Here is an 11,264-nt window from a genome sequence, read left to right on the forward strand (position 1 = left end):
ACTTTAATTAATAGGGTTTTTATGTACACATTGTGTACTTCTACCTTCTTTTTTAATGATTAATTTGATTTATATTCAAACAAGGTAATATCATAATGATAAAAGTAATGAAAAGTCATACTGTAATTTGAAAATATTATATTTAAATGAGATCATATTATAATTATAAAAATTAACGAGAAACTAAACTATAATTTGAATAATGCAATAAAAAAGGAAAAAGACCGAACTAAACTGCAATTTTAAATAATGAAATTAAACAACACAAAAATAAGAAATGACACTATTTTTTTCTATCACAAAGATTTTTAATAAATAGTAATATATATATATATATATATAATTAAAAAATTAAATCACTTTATTTATACAAACTAAATTTAATCCTTGTTTTTAAATTTAATCCTTGTTTTTATTCTTTCTTAATAAAAATTAAATATTATGAGATAATTATTACATAATTGATTATAATTAGTTTGATGACCAAAATTTAAAACATAAAGTTCTATTTAAGTCTGCTCAAACAGTAGCCAAATCGGAATCGAAACCGGAATCATATCGACGTGGATCAGTTCCAGTTTCACCTTTTATTGAAACCGGAACCATTAGTTTCAGATTTGTAGTCAGGTTTATCTACAAGTGCCAAAACCCAATTGAAGCAGAATAAGGAGCCTAAGTTTTCATGGCAATTTTAACAACAAATCAAGATTCACATGTATTACTTGGTGATTTATCAATATTATCAAAGGCATAAAAGGATCGGACCAAACACCGAGTCACTGGCTAAAAAGATTGTGAATATATTGCACGGTCTAAGAATCATGATCACTTTTCACTCTGCCTAAGGTTGTTTGCAAAATATATACACAAAGCTACTCCCACAGCAGAGTTCAAAGTAGATATGCCTACTCTAGTTCTGGTCTATAATATGACAATATTGAATTGGAGATGAGATGCGCCTGAAAGAAAACGACCAAATCAACTTCAGAGCCAAGCCAAGCACTGTTAAAATAGCAGTTCCACTGTATCTGTCCCCCTAAATCAAGATCAGGCCAAGTACTTGAACAAGTTCGGGTTCTCTTTGTCCCTCTCCAGGTAGTCTCGAGTTATGAGATCTTCAATTCGCTTCTTAATCGCCTTAAAATCAGGCTGCATCAATAAACATTGTTAATAATAAATCCAAATTCTTCACAAGGAATCAGGAGGTCATAGCAAAGAAAGAATCAGCGAGATTTAGAAGAATATATAAAAATCCAGCCTAAAAATCATTATCACATATTCCAAAGATAACCTAGGAGTCAAGGTCAACCTAAGGTGGTAAAAGAACTTCTAAGATCGCACCTTAAACATGCGGCCCAACTGTTCGACACACTCCAGGACTAGCTGTTGATGGCCCAAAACTTTACGACTTTTCATTATGCGCACAATTGAGGCATCGATTGCATAGCGCCTATCCTTGTCAACATCTTCAACCACCTTTTTTCTTTCATCCACAGGGGGAAGAGGAATCTGAAACACCAAAAAGGAAATAAAGTGTTCAAAGTGACAGATAAAAATATTGCGATGAGACTAAAAGAGAAGACAAGAAACAAACTGCTAACCCTGATCCTTCTCATCCTGTCAGTGAACTTCGAATTGAATGTGAAATAATCATTAGACGAAACGGTTTTATTATTTGGTTCCTTGTTTAAGATTTTGTACTTTGCACACGAAAGTGATTGAAGCAATCTAACCAAATCATCATCAGCCAAATTTAACTGAGCCGAGATGTCGCCATAACTCAGCCTATCTGCAGAATTGAATAGCAGTAGTACAGCAGCCTGATAAAAAAAGAAAGAAAAAATAGCATTCCAGATCAATTATCCAGCTTTGTTACTCCATAAGCCCCTTTTTTTGAGGGCCGTTTTCCATCCCATAATATTTTATAAATAATTAACCTGATATGTTCCCACGATTAGTTCAATTGGTTTCTGCTCAAACCTTGCATTTATGTTACAGGTTCCCAAAGAATAAATCCATGTCAATTTCCTGTGTTTTGTTTTGGTTTGATAAAACTCCTTGAAAACCTCAACACACTTTACCTGAAACAAGAGTTGTTCAAAAAAAGATCATTCATGAGTTATCCAAACCAAAACATCACGGCTAAATAGGTGGGAAGAAAGGGAATCCGTTAACAGACAAAGGATCACACCATCTCTGCAGGAAGACTCAGATCTGAAGATTTGTAACTTGGCCAAAATCCAGTCGTGAGAACGGTGACAGTCAAATCTATCCCAGGATTGGTAGATTGGTTGTTGCCGAGATATTCTTGAAAGTGGTTCTGGTTTTCCTTTGCAAGTGTCAAATCAGTAACCTGAAAGTAAAAAACTCCAAACTTTAAGTCTCAGTTGTATGCATGATACTTGAAGTAACAAAGCTTGATTTACCATTCCCTCCATCTTTGAAGTGAACTGACCACCACACTGCTGCTTTAACTTTGTTAAAATAACCCTCTCATGATCATCATTAGCACTCTTGTCAAAAAGCAGCCGACGAGACAGCTTCTTCCTACAAAAAGGCAATGCAATGCACATAAATAAGAACGTTAAACATTAAATGATAAAAACTCGAGTAATGTGAAAAATGCAAGTACAACATGATATCACCTGTAGAACTCAGCAAAGAGGTCCTTATCACTAATATAGGCCAGGAGCTTGACCACCTACAAAACGTGCGATAAGACATTTCTTCTTAAGAGAAAGTCTCCATAAGAATGTCTAACATGAAGGGAAATAATGTTACCTTGTCTAGTGTTTCCTCAATGGCTTCATCACTTAGTTTTTCACTCCCACCTTTCTTAAGAATATTGTCACAGTACGATGCCAATAGCTCAGCACTTGAGACACCAGCGACAACTTTATTGCAGAAGACCTCAAAAGCTTCCTTGAGAGACTATATAATCAACAACAAATTCAGTAGTAAATCACAGAAATAAATGTAATTGATTCCACATTGAATACAAAGTTATAATTCTACACTTCCGTTAAACCTTGTGAAACAGGGTGTTATTGGAGAAACAATCCTTTACATATGCAAAATACTTGTCGTGAAGCTCGATTACTTTCCTCACAAACGCCTGCAAAGGTAAATAAAAGTTATACCTTCCTGAAACAAATAGACTGCCGAATGATAGCCACAGACGAAACATTTACCTGCTCTTGTGTTCCACCAGCATTCTCTGACTATAAAAAGCAGGTATTGGTTCCCATTACAACATAAATATGATAAACAAAGAAATAGATTAGTTTGAAAATACCACCGAATCAAATTTTTAACATTAAGTAAGAAGCAAGATATGACAGATTATTAAACCAACAAGCATGGTGAAGTCAATTGTGGATCATAGAACAACAATCTCGTATAATAATCTTAATGTTACCACATTATGCAGGGTAAATATGTACAAAACCACTCACAGAACCTTGATAGTCCAAATGTGTTTACTTCACATATAAATTACAAATACGATTCCAAAGAGACTTAGAACGTCAAATATAAACAATCAATATACCGACCTTATTACTAGCAGCTTCTTCAGCCTGCTGAACCAAAACCATGCCTTCAGAGGCAACATGCTACACCAAGCAAACATCATACGTACAAGGGGATTAGGAACTGATGATAAATACCAACAGATAATTCAGAACTATCTAAATATCACATACCTGCTTGAACATATTGCCAACAGGTTCCAGTCCCTTTGGAATTTTGTGAAAGAGCCTATACATCCTAGAAAGATCATCTACCTGTTACCCATCAAGAGGGAAAAGAGTGCAACAGTCAAATTTCTCTTTAAAGCCAGTCAAATGGAGAATTTCTTCAAATAATTGACAAAAGCTTAAACACCTTGTCATCTCTGAGTAAAGCACGGCATCCAGAATGTTCTTTTTCCAATAATTGATTGGTGTATACAACCAACAATTCATTTTGTACTTTCTGCATCATACAGCGAGCATATATGAGAATCAGATGAAATGGATTGGACCAATTTCTAAACCATCAACAATTACGTACCACTTCCACAAACTTGTTCAGCTAAAAACTAAGATGTAAAGCTAAATTGATCAGAGCAACATCGAACTTGGAGTCTATTAAACATCACAAACTGAGACTACATATCCAGTTTACAGCCAACTAACTCTCATCAGATTCCTTTTTAACCACAGATTAGAACAAACATCCGGTCCATACAAGTCGACTATGCCAACCTCAGCACAATGCAGATCACAGAAATGTGAACCAACTGAAAACAACATAGTTGAAGTAGAAACAAACTTGGATAGTCTGGGATGGATTTTCAGAAACTTAGCCAACTTATAGCAGACCAAAATCAGCTCAATTATTTTAGTTTCAAGTCCAAGTTCAATTTTTTGAGCACTGGGTACTATTCATTATTTTGCTCATTTGAGTAGTAAAAAACCATATCAAACATAAATTCCTCAGATTAACTATTCTCAAATACAAATTAGAGGAAGATTGCAGGTTTGCGGACTTTTGAGGGCATGAGTCCAGTTTACTATGCTTTACATGCTAGAACTAGAAATTTTAACTATAAAATAGAATAAAACACCAACCTCCAAAAGTTTTGTCTCACTGCTTGAATGCAAATAATGAGAAACCCGGTCCTTTTCCTTTCTCAAGCACTCCTCTGCCTGTTATTTATCCATTGAAATAGGTCTTATAAACTAAAACAGAAATTTACCCCACTACGGTAAAGTTGCAAATGATATTTACCTTCAACATGTAATCAGGACAAGAATCTTCCACGATCCAGTTTGATGCTTTTCGAGAATAGTAAGCAGCAGTGTCATTAAGCATGGCATCTTCAAAGTCTTTCTCATAGTAATCCATCTGCCCCATCCCAATCTCCACAAATATATCTAGTATATTCTTCAGTAAAGCCCTGTCAATCTGTTCTCCTTCACGTTCTTGATCAATCTGCCATTTAAGCAAAATTATAAATCTTGAACAGCACTCAGAGCAAGATATATTGCTTGTTAAAGAAAAACCCTTGCCAAGGTAATGACTGCGTCTCTGGCTTTGTATCTCAACTCAAGGTACACCTATCATCGATATTCAAACAGTGAATAAGCAGATGCAAAAATATTGATAAAAATTTCAGGTCAGGCAGAAAAATTGTGTATGTGGTCGAACAATGAAAAAGAAATCCAGAGATCACTGAATAAAAGGAGGCGAGTAAAGAGATTGCAACCAACCAGATCTCGAAAGCAGGCCAGCCCAACTTCTTTCAGAGGAGGAAGTGACCTCCGAGCTATAAAATATCGATCAAGATAGTAAAAGAAGCGTGACAGCCACCTGACCATGACTTTATGATTAGCCCATCTGTTTACAAGCTCCCTCAGCATGAACTCATCGTGCTTTTCTCTCAAAGATGGCAGGACCTGGCAGAGAAGAGTGATTCATAAACATATCAATGATATCAGTTCCAAAAAATGGAATGACATCTTAATGGAAGGAAGATATTTAAGATATTCCACATTTCCACTCATGAATCAAACAACAGGGTAGGTAAAATCAAAGGTGGAAAAATGTTGTCGAATTCATCCATATGCTGAACGATGGAACATAATTGTTCTCAAATATAATCAGGCTCAAGTTGGCATCAAAATTTTTATATCTGAATGTATTCCAGTCTAGAGCTCTAAAAAGCAGAAGGGTAAACTCTAAAAATCATATACTAAATATATATCATCCAGAAGTCTTTCTGAAAAGTTATTAAAGGGGAGTGTGTGTGTGTGTGTGTATATATATATATATATATATGTATATATATATGCCTTGCTTATAAGCTAATGGATTATGAAATCAGCTAGAGTTCATCACAGAACAAAGATAAAATAGTAACTATGAACTTCAGATTCCTTACTGATGAAGTAATATATGCATCAAAAGATTCTTTGTACTTCTCATAGAGCTGCTGAGAATAATCATGAGGAGGCTTCTGGGTGCACATATCGTATATGGTACTGCGCTTCATGTCAAGGATAGTAACTAAAGTTGAAATAAATAACTCTGTTTTTCACTTGGAACACACAGAAGCACAAAGAACACCACGTAAACTGTGTTAACCAAAAAAATCAATAGATAGATAATATCGCGGTAAATTTTCTCTTTTTTAAAGTAATCGAATTTATGTAGCGAATTCACTGCAGTAGGAACCATGAATATATGGTTATACTGTTATAATTAACTTTGTGGAAAAGGGAAAAAAGAAAGACCGAATCAAAACATTATTCCTATCACAGAGAAATAGGATACGTGTAATGCATCATGTATTCTTCTGAACTGAACTGTGTTTCAGGATGGCCCTCCAAAATCTTCTTCAGTTTCGTAATGCCTTCTTGCATGAAATTCCATCCTTCATCCAACTCGATAATTTTCATCTGATTCATTCTGTCTTTATCAAAAAACTTTCCGCAATCTACAGCCATAGATATCAAGACCCTAATTTAAACAATGGCCCCCCAAATTCAAACTCTAAGTTCGATCAATTCCACCGATGATCAAGCAAGATATCAACGATCCTCCAGCCATAACAACCTCCACCCCCCCCCCCCCCCCCCCCCCCCCAAAAAAAGACAAAAAAAAAAAAGACAAAACCATAATTCAAAAGAAATAAGAAAATCCTCCCAAGTTAAACGATTGCAACAAAATAAAGTTTCACAAAACCTTAACCATCTTGCTTCCATTAAATACCAGAATCGCATAAATTCTTTAAGGAAAAAAATCTAAAAAAACACATAATTACACGCACATACTAAACAGTGATTCAAACATACCTAGTATGCCCACGAAAGTGAAGGAACTAGTAGGTTTATACAAGGAATCGGGACGAGGCGCTCGAAGACGATGAGTAAAAGTCCGCCAAACGCGCAAACGGTAGCGTTTGAGTGAGTAAATTGTGGGGCTTCAGCCTTTACCGTTCCCAGAAATAGCTTTTTATACCCAAACCTGACTGGGGAGAATCGATTAAGGTTGACTTCGTAGATTTTATAAGCACTTTTACGCGTGGAACGTGTTTTTTATCGTTATCGATGTAATAAAATAAAATTTGATAAATTATAAAAAAATTAAATTGATATTTGAATTATTAAAATAAAAAAAATAAAAATAAAAGTGTGTGTTGAAATTTAAAAATAAAAAAATAAAAGTATAATATTAGTATGGTAAAGCTGGAAAAAAAATTGATATCCTTCTTAAATTGTTACTATCATATTTCAACTTTAATAAAATAGAATAGATTTGATAAATAATTTATTAGAGTAGAGTCCTATTATAACAAGAGGTCTCGAGTTATCATAATATTCAAAATATTTCATCCTAATTTATTTTGTGTATTATCATAATCATGTCTCTATTTAAATATATAAAAAATATAAAGAAAAAAAAAAGAAATCACTAACAATAATATTTATTTGTAATAGTCAAGAAAGCATTACACCCCATTTATAAATCGCATGCAAGAATGGAACTCCAACGTGCATTAACCCAAAATCCTCCCGCTATTTTCAAGAGTGGCAATCTTTTTCCAATTTCCTTTACCGGATTATACGATTCGAATTTGAGATCTAAATGTAATTAAATCAACTGACTGCGTCCATCAGAATGTGTTGTACAATGGCTTTTCTACATCAGAATCTCCATGTTGATGGAAAGGGTTATGCATAGCTTGAATTCTCTGCTGATTCATGGCTTCCACGTGATCCATTCTCTGGTCATGCAGATTATTCCGTGCCCTTGATCCCCCAACCCCCAAGAAATCGACGGTTGTCATATCATTTCCCCCTCCCAATCTTGTGAGATTTCTCGCCATAACATTATTGTTATTATTATGTCTTCCGTGTTCAATGCCTGCAGAGCTTTGATCGCTCTGACCCTCTTGTATTTCTGCTAAAATTTTCAGGAATCCGGAGGCCGTCACTGAGTTTTGATCGTTTCCAATAAGCATTCCCCCGTACATCACCATATCATTCACGGCGGAGCCACAACCTCCGCCACCGCCTCCGCCGTTCTCAAATAGCTGACTGGCGAATCCACCATCCATAAATGCTGAGGGTGGTTGTTCGTTTTGAGGTTGAAAGTTGTCGTAATGGATATTAGTAATGGCTCTGGCCCCGGATATCTGGTCGGGACCCGCCATGCTGCTGACAAAGCTCTTCTGCATCATAGGGGAGTTGATACTATTACTTACCGTGGTGCCCATTTGAGCTGCTTTCTGCAGCAGAGCCGTGGCCGACATATGGGGGGCAGATCCCGGAATTTGGCCCAGGTTCTTGTTATCTTGGTGATAGTTGTAGCCTGATGGGGTCGAGTTTGAGCTGAGTTGAAGGCCGGATGAAGTCGAAGGCATGCTTCTTGGGCTGCCGAAGAGATTACCCGAACTGTTAGAGAACATGGCGCCTGCGGCACCGACATTCATCGGCTTGAAAGCGATCGGGACTAGCTCTTGTTGGAGTGATTTTAAAGGGTTGTTGAATTCCATAGATGTGTTTGAGTTGGAATTTATAGGCATAGTGGACAATAAGTCAGGCATTTGGGCTTGAAAATTCGGGCTCATCAAGCCATGGGTCATTACTTTGCTGTTTTCTTCAGCCAATGCATCACAAAATGCCCGGTGAGTTATGAAGCTGTCTCTCCTGAATGAAGCAAATCATTCTATAATTCACAAAAGATACGTTGAAAAATATATAAATTGACACCAAAAGTAGTTTTGAGGAAATTTCAGTTAAAAAATTCGGGGAAAAAAGAAAATTGGTTTATATAGATTTTTAGTCCTCCGGTCTTCGTTCATGAAGACCCCATAAGATCAATGGCCCATGTTTAGCCTTGCATGTGGGGAATGAACTCCACATGAAGATACAACTTGACTAAATATTCATAATTGATCTACTCTATCGAAGTTCCCATTGGTGTGTGTGTATAAATATATCTTTCACAGCATTACCGACCTGATGATGAACATAGCTTATATGAATGACACTTGAAATACCAATAGGATCAACGCACTTTATCCTGATAACTAAAAGCAAAGATTACCTTGAGAAAATGGTTCCACAATCACACTTATACTCCCTAGTGCCACAAGTCTTTTGATGAGCTTTCCAATCAGATTGAACTGCATATTTCTTCGAGCATTTGTCACATTTCCATTTCTTCTCTCCATGTTTCCTGCTATAGTGTTTCTTGATCCCGGTGAGATCGCCTAAGGCTCGAGCGGGATTATTGTGCACGCACGACGGTTCAGGGCAGATGTAAACGCGTTTTCGAGGTTCAGTGGTGGTTCTCTGCTTAAGCTTCCATGGAAGATTGTGACCTCTTCTGTGTAATTGCAGATTTTGATCCCTTTGGAACCCTTTGTTACAGATTTCACACACAAATCTGTTCGTTGCCATTAGGGTTGTTGGTGATAAAGCAACAATTTCAGCTGTGGGATCTGATTCATAATAAAAAGGAAAGTAATGTACATTTTTAGTATTTTTAAACTTCTAAAAATTGAAAAAAAAAATTCAAATATTGGCAGCCTAAAATACAATTTTATTCCATATTTATATAAGACTGGTTTATATGAAAATCTAAGATTTTATATATAGAAACATAATATTACTTTTTTTTGGCCTAGAGATATGTTCAATCCATTATATTGTGTACACAAATGTATGTTCGTGGGGAACTATATTAAAAATAAAAATATTATCTTTCACTTTATTTTGCTACATATCATTATATGCTACAGTGAACAAATATTTTGGGTAATTATTTTTTTACGTCACTATTATTTGGATATAAAACTATTTTGGTTTTTTTATATATATTTGTGATGATTCAAAAACATTGTTTAAGATATGAACTTAACATTTTTTTTAATTCTCGACATTAATTTATTGTTAAAAAATAAGGGAAAGTGGTGCATGCATCCCCTCCAAAATTGGATACTTATATTAACAGAGTAAACCCTTTTGGTTCACCAGATTTTTTTGGTCTTTCCTTCTTTAGTTTTTAACGATGATAAAATGAACCGAAACAGTTTTGACCCCAAATAAAAGTTCGTCATAAATATTATATCATATAAGATATATATTCCATACGAGATGTTTGCAGCATAAATGTAGGGGAAGAGCTAAAACCATGTATATGCATATGTCCAATAAGCACAATGGCAATTAATTATTGCAGTTTTCAAGCAATTATTGGAAATTTCACAAAAAAAAAAGAGGCAATTATTGGACCCTTTTTTAAATAATTATATCTCTTTCTTACGTATGACTTAAGGCAACACTAAAAGTATAGTAAATTATTATGTCTTGGAGCTGTCATCATTTTGAACAACAAATTTAGAAACAATTATATACCACAATGTTACATTTTTCTTCTTATTAACTTGGTGATCAATACTCCATCGATCTGCTTCAACTGTAACACACCATTCTGTTTGTGAAGTCATATAGTAACACAAAATCCATTACTTATTTCCAAGCACACAAAATAGAATGGGACAAGAAAAAGATATAAGAGTTATACGACTTGCCTGGTGTTCCCGGTAAATTTCGTTTCTTCTTAGCAGTTGAGATGGAGTCATTGCTGCTGTTCGTGGTCACCTGCGCGAGCAACTGGTTGTGCTGCTGCAGCTTCTGTTCTTGTCTCTGCTGAACTTCTCCAGAAGAGAAACTCCCTTCATCACCTGTGATATTTGACATTTAGATTTATAAAAAAATAATATTAATTAGTAATTATACAATAAGTTTCTTTTTAGTGCTATTTTTGGGCCCAAGATTGGATTTTCTGGTTTCTCGATGTTGGTGCAAGTGTAATCCAAAAAAGGGATTTGTTTTTTGGGAGAGCCTAAAATGAGGAATTTGGTTGAAGTGGAGGAGGACAAGAGGGCAGCGAAATCTCCTCAAGTCTTGCTAGCTTGCTCTTTGTTGGCTTAGGATGTCAACATATGAATATGGCCTACTTTGGCTTATGTGGTATATATATATAGTTGCGATAGGAGACAGCTGATGGAGAAAACCCCCTAGTTTAATTCCCAAAGTATAAATTTTTTGCTAGTTTCGGTATAGAGGAAAATAACTTAAACTTCCATACAAATGGCCATGTTTGAAGAATGTGGAATGATACAAAAGTGTGCGTAAAAAATGAAATAGAGAATATAGAAAAAAGGTGCTCATTTGGATGCAAAAACCCTAGGAAAATAAAATATGATC

At 35.4% G+C, this 11,264-nt stretch overlaps 2 protein-coding genes across 4 annotated transcripts; both read right to left on the reverse strand.

Moving 5' to 3' along the window:
* Window positions 1–780: 780 nt before the first annotated feature.
* Window positions 781–7,007, reverse strand: LOC142523648 (cullin-1-like). 3 transcript variants are annotated; one of them, XM_075627368.1, is made up of 20 exons: window positions 6,824–7,003; window positions 6,319–6,470; window positions 5,927–6,026; window positions 5,256–5,441; window positions 5,055–5,102; window positions 4,774–4,977; window positions 4,614–4,691; window positions 3,886–3,975; window positions 3,705–3,785; window positions 3,555–3,614; window positions 3,192–3,221; window positions 3,029–3,115; window positions 2,782–2,931; window positions 2,646–2,701; window positions 2,427–2,547; window positions 2,192–2,353; window positions 1,938–2,081; window positions 1,602–1,820; window positions 1,342–1,509; window positions 781–1,149 (listed from the first exon to the last, which is right to left on the reverse strand). In XM_075627368.1, the coding sequence occupies exons 2-20, from the start codon at window positions 6,450–6,452 to the stop codon at window positions 1,048–1,050; spliced, it is 2,220 nt and encodes a 739-aa protein (XP_075483483.1). In that variant the 5' UTR covers window positions 6,453–6,470; window positions 6,824–7,003; the 3' UTR covers window positions 781–1,047. The 3 variants fall into 3 exon arrangements, with proteins under 3 accessions (XP_075483483.1, XP_075483477.1, XP_075483491.1); XM_075627362.1 differs by having other exon boundaries at window positions 6,319–6,481; window positions 6,840–7,002; XM_075627376.1 differs by lacking the exons at window positions 781–1,149; window positions 1,342–1,509 and having other exon boundaries at window positions 1,684–1,820; window positions 1,981–2,081; window positions 6,319–6,481; window positions 6,840–7,007.
* Window positions 7,008–7,488: 481 nt separating this feature from the next.
* LOC142523663 (zinc finger protein GAI-ASSOCIATED FACTOR 1-like) lies at window positions 7,489–10,964 on the reverse strand. Its single transcript, XM_075627388.1, has 3 exons — window positions 10,586–10,964; window positions 9,097–9,493; window positions 7,489–8,696 (listed from the first exon to the last, which is right to left on the reverse strand). The coding sequence occupies exons 1-3, from the start codon at window positions 10,752–10,754 to the stop codon at window positions 7,661–7,663; spliced, it is 1,602 nt and encodes a 533-aa protein (XP_075483503.1). The 5' UTR covers window positions 10,755–10,964; the 3' UTR covers window positions 7,489–7,660.
* Window positions 10,965–11,264: the final 300 nt, after the last annotated feature.

Source organism: Primulina tabacum, chromosome 2 (assembly GCF_025594145.1).
Source record: "Primulina tabacum isolate GXHZ01 chromosome 2, ASM2559414v2, whole genome shotgun sequence".
Taxonomy (NCBI): Eukaryota; Viridiplantae; Streptophyta; class Magnoliopsida; order Lamiales; family Gesneriaceae; genus Primulina; species Primulina tabacum.